General features: G+C 38.0%; 1 protein-coding gene across 1 annotated transcript in view; it reads left to right on the forward strand.

Moving 5' to 3' along the window:
- ATXN2 (ataxin 2) overlaps positions 1-13,855 on the forward strand; it is a 119,052-nt gene that overhangs the window by 85,440 nt on the left and 19,757 nt on the right. Inside the window, 4 exon segments of the mRNA XM_027124760.1 lie at positions 4,644-4,945; positions 5,966-6,029; positions 6,655-6,807; positions 7,196-7,256. Coding sequence (XP_026980561.1) covers positions 4,644-4,945; positions 5,966-6,029; positions 6,655-6,807; positions 7,196-7,256 — 580 coding nt within the window.

Below are 13,855 nucleotides of genomic sequence, written 5' to 3' on the forward strand. Positions count from 1 at the left end.
CTCAGTCGTTGTGGTGCAGGGGCATAGTTGCTCCGCGGCATGTGGGATCTTTCCAGACCAGGGCTTGAACCCGTGTCCCCCGCATTGCGGGCAGATTCTTAACCACTGCGCCACCAGGGAAGTCCCAATGATCTAGGTTTAAATCTTGCCCTCTGTACAACATTGAGGCATGTTGTCTACATCTCCCAAGCCAAAATGGGATAATTGTAGAACTACTTCATCGTGTTCTTCTGAAAATTAATGAGATACTGCCTGTAAAGTGTTTAATATAGTTCTTGACACATAGTATATACTCAATAAATATTAATTTTTATTACCAAAACATAGATGAACCAAAGTTGTACTGGCAATCACAGGTTTCTTTTTCTCTGAGTCACATAAGAATTTTAGTTTTCCCATAAAAATGTCCATTCTACCCAAAGCAATCTATGGATTCAGTGCAATCCTATCAAAATTCCAATGGATTTTTTTACAGAAATAACGCAAACGATCCTAAAATTTTATATGGAACCATAAAAGACCTGAATAGCCAAAGCAGTCTTGAGAAAGAACAAAACTGGAGGTATCACACACTCTGATTTCAAACTGTATTACAAAGAGGTAGTAATCTAAACAGTATGGTATTGGCATAAAAACAGAAACAGATCAATGAAACAACAAAGAGCCCAGAAATAAACTCATGCATATACAGTCAATTAATTTATGACAGAAGAGCCAAGAACATACTATGGGGAAAGGACAGTCTCTTCAATAAGTGGTGTTGGGAAAACTGAACAGCCACATTCAAAAGAATGAAACTGCACCACTGTCTCTCTCTTTTTTTTTTTTTTAATTATTTATTTTTTGTCTGCGTTTGATCTTCGTTGCTGCAAGCAGCCTTTTTCTGGTTGGGGCAAGCGGGGGCTACTCTTGTTGTGGTGCGTGGGCTTCTTATTGCAGTGGCTTCTCTTGTTGCGGAGTGTTGCGGAGCACGGGCTCTAGGCATGCGGGCTTCAATAGTTGTGGCCCACGGGCTCTAGAGCACAGGCTCAGTAGTTGTGGTGCATGGGTTTAGTTGCTCCGTGGCATGTGGGATCTTCCAGGGCCAGGGCTTGAACCCATGTCCCCTGCACTGGCAGACAGATTTTTAACCACTGTGCCACCAGGGAAGTCCTGCACCACTGCCTTATACCATACACAAAAATCAACTCAAAATGGATTAAAGATGTGACAGTAGGATCTGAAACCATAAAATTCCTAGAAGAAAACATAGGCAAGAGCTCCTTGACATTGGCCTTAGCAGTGATTTTCTTATTTGACAATAGAAACAAAGGCAACAAAAGCAAAACTAAACAGCTGGGACTACATCAGATTAAAAGTCTTCTGCATAGCAAAGGAAGCCATCAACAAAGTTAAAGGGAACTACCAAATGGGGAAAGTATTTGTAAGTCATATATCTTATGAGTTAATATCCAAAATGTATACAGAACTCATACAAGTTAAATAGCAAAAATACAATCGATTTTAAAATGAGCACAGGATCTAAATAGACATTTTTTCCAAAGAAGATGTAAAGATGGCCGACGGGTCCATGAAAAGGTCCTCACTAATTATTAAGGACATTATTAAGGAAATGTAATTATTAAGGAAATTATTAAGGAAACGTACATCAAAACCACAATGAGGGGACTTCGCTGGTGGTCCAGTGGTTAAGAGTCTGCCTTCCAATGCAGGGGATGTAGGTTTAATCCCTGGTCAGGGAACTGAGATCCCATATGCTGCGGGGCAACGAAGCCTGTGCACCACAAATAGAGAGAAGCCTGCCCGCTATAACAAAGAGCCCACGTGTCACAACTAAGACCCGATGCAGCCAAATAAATAAACAAATATTTTAGAAAAACAAAACCACAATGAGGTATCTCATACCTGTTAGAATGGCTATTCTCAAAAATACAAAACAAGAAATAACAAGTCCTGGCCAGGATGTGGAGAAAAAGGAACCTCTGTGCACTGTTGGTGGGTAAATTGGTGCAGCCACTATGGAAAACAGTATGAAGGTTCCTCAAAAAATTAAAAATAGAACTATCATATGATCCAGCAGTTCCACTTCTGAGTATTTATCCAAAGGAAGCAAAAACACTAACTCGCAAGATATCTGCATGTATATGCACACACACAATGGAATTACTCTTCAGCCATAAAAAAGACGAGTAATTGCCATTTTTGACAACATGGATGGCCCTTGAGGGCATTATGCTAAGTGAAATAAGTCAGAGAAGTTCAAATATTGTATGCTCTCACTTATTTGTGGAATCTTAAAAAAAGAAAGAAAACAAAACAAAACCCAGACTCATCAGTACTGATTGGTGGTTGCCAGAGGCAGTGGGTGCAGCAAAATGAGTGAAGGTGGTCAAAAGGCACAAACTTCCAGTTATAAATAAGTCATGGGGAAGTAATGTACAGCATAGTGACTATAGTCAATAATACTGTATGGTATATTTGAAAGTTGCTAAGAGAGTAGGTCTACATAGTTCCCACCATAAGAAAAAAATTTTTAACTGTGTGGTAATGGCTATTAACTAGACATTTTGATCATTTTGCAGTACATACGTATATTGAATCACAATGTTGTACATCTGCAACTAATACGATGTTACATGTGAATTATTTCTCAATAAAAGAAAACAGTGGTTCAATTTTGAAAAAATAAAAAGGAGGGGCTTCCCTAGTGGCGCAGTGGTTGAGAGTCCGCCTGCCGATGCAGGGGACACAGGTTCGTGCCCCAGTCCGGGAAGATCCCACATGCCACGGAGCGGCTGGGCCCGTGAGCCATGGCCGCTGAGCCTGCACGTCCGGAGCCTGTGCTCCGCAACGGGAGAAGCCACAACAGTGAGAGGCCCGCGTAACGCAAAAAAAAAAAAAAAAGGAGAATAATCTCAGTTTTCTTTTGTTTAGTATATTGCAGATAGGAAATACGGAAGAATGTTCAAAAGCATGAATAATTGTGCCTTATTTTCCTCATTTATAAGATTGCGCTAATAGTATGTACATCAAATAGGGCTGTTACAATGACTGAATGAATGAGTTTGTAAATAGTTTAGAACAGTGTCCAACCCATAGTGAGTACTATAGGTATGTTTGCCATTATATGAATAACAACATCAAAAGCCTTATTTTTGCCTCGCTCAAAGACCCTTGTGACAAATATTTAAAGTTTTATGCAATACACAATTGGTCCGTTACGCATATAGCCTCTACTAAACATTAAGTACCTATATTGTGACTTAAACTCCCACTGTGTCCAAATGTTGCTTTCACCTTCTGCCGTCAACTACTTTATAACTATATTGGTGATGCAGTGAAGCTTGAGAAGCCCCTGAGATGTGTGGTGCTGCTTGCCAGGATACCAAGGGCTCCGGTAGTGAGAATTGACAGTGGTCCGCCTTTCCTGAGGCTGAGGAGGTAGTTTGTCTCTCGTCTTGCAGCCCCTTCTGCTGCACAATTGCTCTTTAGCTTATTCTCACTGCCTAGGGCTGCTGCTTGGATTTATTCTCATTTCCACCATGGCTCCTTCTACTTGCTGCCCTTTTCTTCTCTTTTTCTTGTCATTTCCTTCAGCTATTCCTGTTTTCTTTCTTCTGTGGAGTAGGGCATCTTAAATCATCATCAGACAGTAGTAGCATTGACTGCTTCTGGTCTGCAAACTTAAAAACCCCATCACTTATTTTACTAACGTTTTTGTCTTCTGGTCTTCTTGTTGGTGCTTCTGTTTTGTGGTTTCCTTTATGGGTTACAAGGTCTAACTGACCTACATGTCTAGCCAGGTCTCCCTTTGAATCCACCTACTTCAGACTTTCCAACTCACCACTTCTCAAGGTCAAGCCCAGGTCTTAGTCCAGCCGCCATAATGGTCTCTCTACACTCTTACTTGGCTTCCTGCAGTTCATTTTCCACAAAGCTGCTGTGCTTATCTTTGTGAACTATAAATCTTCTCAGTCTGTACCTGCTTAAAATTCTTCAGTGACTTCTCATTATCCTGAGAACTAAAAGTTAGAGTTCTTAACCTAGCTTTCAAGTTCCTTTATCATCTCGCTCCTCCTGGGTGAATTTGTCATTTCTTGACTCATCTTGTGCCCGCCAGTACTTTTCTGTTCCACAGCGGGGCCATCTTCTCCCTTTCCTATGGGTCTTTAAACATGCTGTTTCTTGTACTTAGACTATTAGTCCCTTTTCCAAACTCCCCCACAAACCCCCAAGATCTTTCACACTTTAGACTAGATGACATTTCCATTGAGAAGCCTTCTCTTTCCGTGAGTTGCTTTTTGCCGTGGGATCCTATAGCATTTACCCCAGTTTGTCAAGTGTTTGATCTCATCCAGATGGAAAGCTTTGAGAGGATAGGAACTATTTCATATTTCCATTCCTAGCACACACAGTTTCTGACACATGGTATGCACTCAGTAAATATTTAACTTTTCAGGCTGGGACATTTTAGTGCTTGGATGGCTGTAGTTGTGTTGTATAGACATTTTGTTATTGTTGCCTTACAATGAAAACATTACTCGTAAAGTTCGAAAAAAGCCTTATTCAGTTTGTGCTCGTGGAAAAAAATTGATTACTAGAGTTATTGAAAATATTTAAGTATAATTATTTCCTTTATTTAGTTACAGCCAAGTTCTACTTCTGAATCTATGGATCAGCTGCTAAACAAAAATAGAGAGGGAGAAAAATCAAGAGATTTGATCAAAGACAAAATTGAACCAAATGCTAAGGATTCTTTCATTGAAAATAGCAGCAACTGCACCAGTGGCAGCAGCAAGCCGAGCAGTCCCAGCATTTCACCTTCAATCCTCAGTAACACGGAGCACAAGAGGGGACCTGAGGTCACATCCCAAGGGGTTCAGACTTCCAGTCCAGGATGTAAACAAGAGAAAGATGATAAAGAGGAGAAGAAAGATGCAGCTGAGTGAGTAAACCTGGAATTTAGCACGCCTGTTACTTACTTAACTTTTCCTTAAGGTGTCCAGAGCCTTCCAACTCAAGAATCTATCTAGACTTTTAGACTGCTTTATAAGTAGCTCTCAACTTAAGAAAAAACTGGTCTAAACAAATGACGTCTTAAGTCATTTAGGTCATTGCACCCTATACTCTTCTTCCCTCCTCCATCGTTTTTCCACCCTGTGGCAAAAAAACCCTATGCATAAATTAAGAATGGCTTAATTATGGCTTAATGGGAGTTGAAAAATCACTGGCTTTGGGACTGATATCCCCTGTATGCTAGTGAGTACCCACCTCCTGGCTGTGCTACTCGACTAAGAACTTACACTGCCAAGAAGAGAGAGAAGTCTCTGGTGCCCCTACTTGGAATTCAACGTGTTTTCCGTCAAAAAAAAAAAGTTTTAGTTAATAGTTAGATTTGTTAAAATAGAATTAATTCTGCACATCCAATATATTATCAATTAAATGGGCTTTTGTGGGCTAGTCTCGGAACCTAACCACACCACCATTGATTTATTTGTTCTGGGTTCCATACAACCCAGTTACAGATGAACTTTTGGAATGCAAATATTGGTAAGTCAAGGAGCACTTATTCTTAATTTGAGGCAAAAATTTTTTATTAGAATCATGGTTTTTCCCAAGATATTTCATATAGGAAATAATTTATCACATAAAAAATACTGCATGCTAGAGAATTGGTATATTAAGGATTGCTTTTATGGATATTTTATAAGGGGCTACTGTCTTTTCAGTTTAAGTTTTGTTGATTGCTTTTGAGAGAACCATTCGTATTACACTTTTTTAAAAATTTGTCCTTTTTTGGCTAGTAATTATGTATATGTGTGTTTTAATTAAGAGAGTTAGTGATCTTCTAGTGAGAATTGTTTAAATGTTTAGCCATTTAAAAAAAACTGTCAGGTATAAAAGACTTTACAGTAGCATAAGTTCCATGCAGATTTCACTGGGCTTTATTTTTTTTCCGGTGTAGGCAAGTGAGGAAATCAACGTTGAATCCCAATGCAAAGGAGTTCAACCCTCGTTCCTTTTCTCAGGTAAGTTTTTCTCTCTCTTTGAAGTAATCTAGCCTCTTAAAAAAAAAAATTATTTGTAGTAATATTCCCTTTCCCATTCCTGCCATCTAAATTCAGTTATAGTATGCTAAAACAACTTTTAGTTTAAGTTCTTTTTTGTTCTGTAGTCATTAATGAATATTTTTGAGCCATAGGAATAAATGCTAGTTTTGTCATGAATTAGATGTGGTCTGGGGCAAATTTTTTAATCTTTCTGACTCAGAATTTGAAGATGGTTGGCCAACGAGGCTCTCAGGTTCACAGATATACAGTTATTATTCTACTGACTTTGTAAGATGATGTGTTTATTTTTTAATTTTTAAAAACAGTCTCCAGTTCCTTAAAAATCACCACTGCTGTTTTTAATAGCATTGTTGATTAATTGGTAACATTAATCAACCAATAATACTTGGTTATTGGTAACATAACCAAGTATTTTTTTTCTTTTATTTGAAACATGTGGAAGTTTATTTTCTGTGAGGTGTTTTCATTAAGAGGTACTGCTTATCAACAGTGAGTAGAACTGAGAAAGATGGGGGGAATCAGTCCTCAAATTGCAGTAATGGTTAGCTTTTCACCTGAAGGTAGTTGATTTTTGTTTTTGTAGCCAAAGCCTTCTACCACCCCAACTTCGCCTCGTCCTCAAGCACAACCTAGCCCATCTATGGTGGGTCATCAGCAGCCAACTCCAGTTTATACTCAACCTGTTTGTTTTGCACCAAATATGATGTATCCAGTCCCAGTGAGCCCAGGAGTGCAAGTAAGTCATAGAATTTGGTGTTCATTTACCCTCTCTAAGTTATTTGTATTTGACACCAAACACTCTGTAGGTATGCAGTGATTTCAGGCAGTGATGGTATAACAGAGGTATTTAAAAAGTGGAAGCTTGCAGTGTGGTGTGCTGTTAATTTAAGGACCTAAATCTGAGAATGTTTCTGGTAAGAAATATGATTCAGATTTACTGTAGTTCGGGGTTTGTCCTTTTAGCTGTGGGTGTGATTTTATTTTTTAATGACTCATAAAGAATCAGGAAACCTCAGAGCTAGCTCTCTAGCAATATGCAACTAAGAGAGAGTGATAAAATACATTCTTACTATCTTGAGAGCCTAATCTTCAGTTTTTGTTTTTGTTTTTTTTATTCCCTTAAGCCTTTATATCCTATACCTATGACGCCCATGCCCGTCAATCAAGCCAAGACATATAGAGCAGGTAAAGGTGAGAATAATCCTGCCTGTATTTGCTTGTAGTTTGCATGCTGCATGAATTAAATAACTCAGTTTATAATGAATAAATATTTGTGGTTCAGTTTTGACTTTCAATGAAGCTGTTCATTGACTTTTGTTGCTCAACGTTACATCAGGTATTTAGATGCATTTTTATGAACAAAAACAGGAGAAAATACCCATCAGTCGTGAATTTCAGGATCCTCTTCACAAAAAGTGATTTAATTTTGAAGTTTTCAATGTTAAATTTGGAAAAGGGGTTCACTACGTTAATTAACTAGCTGCTGACGTTCTTATTTTATATAATATATGATTTTTTTCCCAAAAATTTAGAATTTCTTTTTGAGCAGAGATGGCTCACTTCAGAAACCATCAAAATGCTATTAGAGGAATGTTTCCTCATCTTTAAAATGAGAGTGTTCTATAATCTAGTATTCTCTGGGTAGAAGAGCCTTCATAGAAAAAAAACACATATTTATCTTAAAAGGAAATTTCTTAATGTTGAAAAATGCTAAAGGCTTCCCCTCTTTTGCCATTTAGGTAATTGAGAGCAATTATTTGCTATAATTTTATTGAGAATAGAAAGTAGAATGGTTTATATAGTAAAGTCATTTCTCAGTGCCCACTAATTACCCCCATCATGCAAATTTCACTTCTTTTTTTCTTTTCCATTATAGTTTATTGCAAGGTATTGACTGGAGTTCCCTGTGTTGTCTGTCTCATATATGGTAGTTTGTATCAGCCAGTCCCAGGCGCCTCATGTGTCCCCACCGCATTCCCCTTTGGTGACCATAGTTTATTTTCTGTGTCTGTGAGTCCATTTGTTTTGTAAATAAGTTCGTTTGTGTCATATTTTAGACTCATATACGTGATATCGTATGATATTTGTCTTTCTCTGCCTGACTTCCTTCACCATTAGTATGATAATCTCTGGGTTCATCCATGTTGCTGCAAATGGCATTATTTCGTTCTTTTTTATGGCTGAGTAATATTCCATTATCTATATACCACATCTTCCTTATCCATTCATCTGTTGATGGACATTTAAATTTAAGTTGCTTCCAGGACTTCCCTGGCAGTCCAGTGGTTAAGACTGCGCTTCCAATGCAGGGGGCGCAGGTTCAGTCCCTGGTCAGGGAACTAAGATCCCACAAGCTGTGTGGTGCAGCCAAAAAAAAAAAAAAAAGTATGATATCCTTTATCTTTCCTTAGAACACTGGAACCTATTGGAAGAACTCTACCTTAGATCATTTAAAGTTATCTAGTTATAGGGTTAATCTTATTCTGAGGACCTGCCATTTCATTTCTACATACTTTTTCATTTCTACATACATACATGTGTATCATATATAAAAGTATGGACATTTTTGTTAGATAGCCAGAGTCTGTTATCACACTTTATAAAAATAAACAGTAATTCTTTTTATCATCTAATAACCATCATAATCAGATTATCCTGACTGGGCCAAGAATATATTTTTACAGTCCGTTTGTTTTGAATACGGATCAAAATAAGATCTTCACATTATTATATTTGTTACATGTCTTTGTAGTTCCCCTGCTGTTTTTACCACTGCTGTTGCTTTGTGGCAGAAACCAATTACTACGTAGCATGTCCTGTATTCTAGATTTGTCTCTTTACTTCTTGTGATGTCATTGTTTACATTCAGGTTTAACTTTTTTACGGGAAGAGATAAGAATACTTGATAGATATTTGTGAGTACTCTATATTGGATCATTCGAGAGCTGTACAATATCTGGTCCTACTTTGCGTTATGGTAAGATTTATTAAGGGCTCAGGTGGTGATAGCCTGATCCTCCCCTCCCCAATCGTAAAGTTTTCTGTTAGTCTTTCATCTAATTCATTAATGATTGATACGTAACATCACCTTTTCATTGGGCGTGGTTCTCAAATTTTAGTGTACATTAGAATCACTTAGAGAGTTTGTTAAAAACACCAATTGCTTGGCCCCATCCCCAGAATTTCTAATACAGTAGGTTTGGGGCATAGCCTGAGAATTTACTTTTCTAGTGCAATTTATAAAAAACCCAATTCCCTAGTGATCCTGCTGGTACAGGGCCATACTTTGGAAATCACTGTAATTAGGAGTTTGAAAACAGCGATTTCTCAGTTTCTAGTATTTCTTCTCCATTTATTAGCTAGAATCATTCTGTAAGGGACTGTTCTTTTTAACAAGGGCTGTTTAGGTATCCTGAAATAGTTTGTATGGGAAAGTTATGAATACATGGATTTTCATATAATTTTATATATTCATTGTATTTCAGTCAATTATTTTCTTTTTGCTGCTCCCATTGTCCCATCTTTGATCGATGGTAATCCCTTCAGGTTGGCTCCCGTGTCCTTTGGGTACTACTCATTTGTCTCTGATAGCTTCCTTTCTGCTACAAATTTGATGTCTCAGGCTAATCTTCTTCTGACTCTAGACCTGGATCAGTAATCCTCCAAGCAACCCTCATTCTCTTTGCTGGGAAATAGTATTTAGAAACCATTTTCTGGTCATTGGATATATTCATTGCTATTGAGTTAATAATATCTGTCTTTGAACAAATTACCACAAAGCTTAGCTGCCTAAAACAACAAACATATATTATTTCACTTAGTTTCTGAGGGTCAGGAATCCAGGAGCTACTTAGCTAGGTGGTTCTGCCTTAGAGTCTCTTAAGAAGTTGCAGACAAGATGTTGGCTAGAGCAGTGGTTATCTGAACTGGGGCTGGTGGATCTGCTTCCAGACTCAGAGCTGTTGGCAGGATAGTTCTGGTTATAACATGACAGCTGGCTTCTCCCACAGTGAGTATTCAGAGAGAAACTGACCTAAATGGAAGCTACAGTTTGTTTAACAATCTAACCTTGGAAGTGACGTATCTTAACTTCTGTCATTTGCTATATAGATCAAGCAGAGCGAATCTGGTGCTTGTGGGAGGGGACTGCATAAGGGTGTGAATACCAGGTGGCGGGATCATTGGGGGCCATCTTAGAGGCTGGCTTATTTACATTTTCCTATAATGTGTATTAGATGTTTCCAAACTATTTGTTGTCTAACTCCTGGACTACAGAATAAAATATAAGATTTCTTTAGTATCTATTTCACTAAGAATTCTTTAAGTGCCAATTTTCGGAGTCAGGAGTTGCTACCCTTGTTACTTCCAAAATACCATTTTCTATAGTCACTGAGTTATGTCAACAGTTTGACACATAGGTAGGTTAATCTGATTGAGTTCGTTATCATTTGTAAGGATAGTTTTTTAAATTAATCTTATTTTTTATGTGTGAAATATATATTTTCAAAGTGGAAATTACATAAAAAGATTATTCAGGGCTTCCGTGGTGGTGCAGTGGTTGGGAGTCCGCCTGCTGATGCAGGGGACGCGGGTTCGTGCCCCGGTCCGGGAAGATCCCACGTGCCACGGAGCGGCTGGGCCCGTGCGCCACAACTGCTGAGCCTGCACTCTAGAGCCTGTGTTTGCAACAAGAGAAGCCACCACAATGAGAAGGCCGTGCACCACAACGAAGAGTAGCCCCCGCTCACTGCAACTAGAGAAAGCCAGCACGCAGCAACTAGGACCCAATGCAGCCAAAAATAAATAAAATAAAATAAATTTATTTTTTAAAAAAACACATTTTTTCATTTTCACCAAGAACTTTATTGGAACAACATATTCACCATTTTGTTCCACTGCCTTCTGCCATTTTTCAGGCAACTTCATAATTCCAACTTCCCAAAACTTACTACCTTTTTGAGCAAAGAACTGTACCAGGTGCCTTTTACAGTCTTTGAGGGAATTAAAATTTTTTTCCATTAAGAGAACTTCGTAAAAACCGAAATAAATGGACATCCGAAGGTGCAATGTCTGATGAATATAACAGATAAATCAGAACTTCCCAGCCAAGCTGAAACAGTTTTTGCCTGGTCATCAAAGAAACATGTGGTCTTGCGTTATCCTGATGGAAGATTACACTTTTTCTGTTGACTAGTTCCAGATGCTTTTCGTCGAGTGCTGCTTTCAGTTGGTCTAATTGAGAGTAGTACTTGTTGGAATTAATCGTTTAGTTTTCCAGAAGGAGCTCATAATAGAGGACTCCCTTCCAATCCCATCATTTACACAACATCACCTTCTTTGGATGAAGACTGGCCTTTGTTGTAGTTGGTGGTGGTTCATTTTGTTTGCCCAGCGATCTCTTCCATTCCACATTATTGTACAGTATCTCCTTTTCATCGCCCGTCACAATTTGTTTTAAAAGCAGAACGTTTTCATTATGTTCAAGTAGAGAATCGCATGCAGAAATACAGTCCAGGAGGGTTTTTTTCACCTAACCTATATGGAACCCAAGCATCAAAGCGATTCACATAACCAAGCTGGTGCAAATGATTTTCATCACTTGATGTGGACATTTTGAGTGTATCGGCTATCTCCCACATGGTAGAATGTTGATTGTTCTCAATTAATGTCTCGATTTGATCACTATCAACCTCAACTGATGTATCCGACCGTGGAGCATCATCCAGCACAAAACTTCGCAAATCACTTTTGACACGTTCAATTGGTCATAGCACCTTTTCCGTACACTACAGAAATCTTTTTTTTTGCATTTCATTTGCATTTTTACCTTTCTTGAAGTAATAAAGCATAGTATGCTGAAAATGTTGCTTTTTTCTTCCATCTTCAATATTAAAATGACTACACAAAAATTCACCAATTTTGATAAGTTTTTTTAAAAATGCACGCTGATGTGACAGCTGCCACAATACAATCTAACAAAATTCTTTCGAGTGAAGTTACAGACAGCTAAGCACTACTAGAGCCATTGTATAGAACAAAACCAAACAAACTTTTTGGCCAATCCAATACTTTCATTGATTTTTCTCTTTATCATTTCCTTTCTTTGTTTTCTTTGGATTTAATTTTCTGTTCCTTTTCTAGTTTCTTAAGGCAGTTGCTTAGATCATTGATTTTAAAACTTTCTTTATTAGAATAGAAGATTTAAAGCTATACATTTCTAATCATTGCTTTAGCTACATCCCTAAAACTTGATGTGTTTTATTTTCATATTTCATTCAGAATATTTTCTGTCTTATGATTTCTTCTTTGACCAGTGGATTATGTAGTAGTGTTTTGTTTTGTTTTGTTTTTTAACATCTTTATTGGAGTATAATTGTTTTACATTGTTCTGTTAGTTGCTGCTGTATAACAAAGTGAATCAGCTATATGTATACATATATCCTCATAGCCCCTCCCTCTTGCGTCTCCCTCCCACCCTCCCTATCCCACCCCTCTAGGTGGTCACAAAGCACCGAGCTGATCTCCCTGTGCTATGTGGCTGCTTCCCACTAGCTATCTATTTTACATTTGGTAGTGTATATATGTCAGTGCCACTCTCTCACTTCATCCCAGCTTACCCTTCCCCCTCCCCGTGTCCTTAAGTCCACTCTCTACGTTTGTGTCTTTATTACTGTACTGCCCTTAGTTTCATCAGAACCTTTTTTTTTTTTTAGATTCCATATATATGTGTTAGCATACGGTATTTGTTTTTCTCTTTCTGACTTACTTCACTCTGTATGACAGACTCTAGGTCCATCCACCTCACTACAGATAACTCAGTTTCATTTCTTTTTATGGCTGAGTAATATTACATTGTATATATGTGCCATATCTTCTTTATCCATTCATCTGTTGATGGACACTTAGGTTGCTTCCATGTCCTGGCTATTGTAAATAGTGCTGCAGTGAACATTGTGGTACATGACTCTTTTTGAATTATGGTTTTCCTCAGGCTATATGCCCAGTAGTGGGATTGCTGGGTCACATGGTAGATCTATTTGTAGTTTTTTAAGGAACCTCCATACTGTTCTCCATAGTGGCTGTATCAATTTACATTCCCATCAACAGTGCAAGAGGGTTCCCTTTTCTCCACACCCTCTCCAGCATTTATTGTTTGTAGATTTTTTGATGATGGCCATTCTGACTGGTGATACCTCATTGTAGTTTTGATTTGCATTTCTCTAATGATTAGTGATGTTTAGCATCCTTTCACATGTTTGTTGGAAATCTGTGTATCTTCTTTGGAGAAATGTCTTCTGCCCATGTTTGGATTGGGTTGTTCGTCTTTTTGATATTGAGCTGCATGAGTTGCTTATATATTTTGGAGATTAATCCTTTGTCAGTTGTTTCTTTTGCAAATATTTTCTCCCTTTCTGAGGGTTGTCTTTTCATCTTGTTTATGGTTTCCTTTGCTGTGCAAAAGCTTTTAAGTTTCATTACATCCCATTTGGTTTTTTTGGTTTTTATTTCCATTTCTCTAGGAGGTGGGTCACTAAGGATCTTGCTATGATTTATGTCATAGAGTGTTCTGCCTATATTTTCCTCTAAGAGTTTTATAGTGTCTGGCCTTACATTTAGGTCTTTAATCCAGTTTGAGTTTATTTTTGTGTATGGTGTTAGGGAGTGTTCTAATTTCATTCTTTTACGTGTAGCTGTCCAGTTTTCCCAGCACCACTTATTGAAGAGACTTTTCTCCATTGTATATTCTTGCCTCCTTTATCAAAGATAAGGTGACCATATAGATC

This window comes from Aethalodelphis obliquidens, unplaced genomic scaffold, assembly GCF_003676395.1.
Source record: "Aethalodelphis obliquidens isolate GAN/ISIS:26980383/991018 unplaced genomic scaffold, ASM367639v1 scaffold28, whole genome shotgun sequence".
Lineage (NCBI taxonomy): Eukaryota > Metazoa > Chordata > Mammalia > Artiodactyla > Delphinidae > Aethalodelphis > Aethalodelphis obliquidens.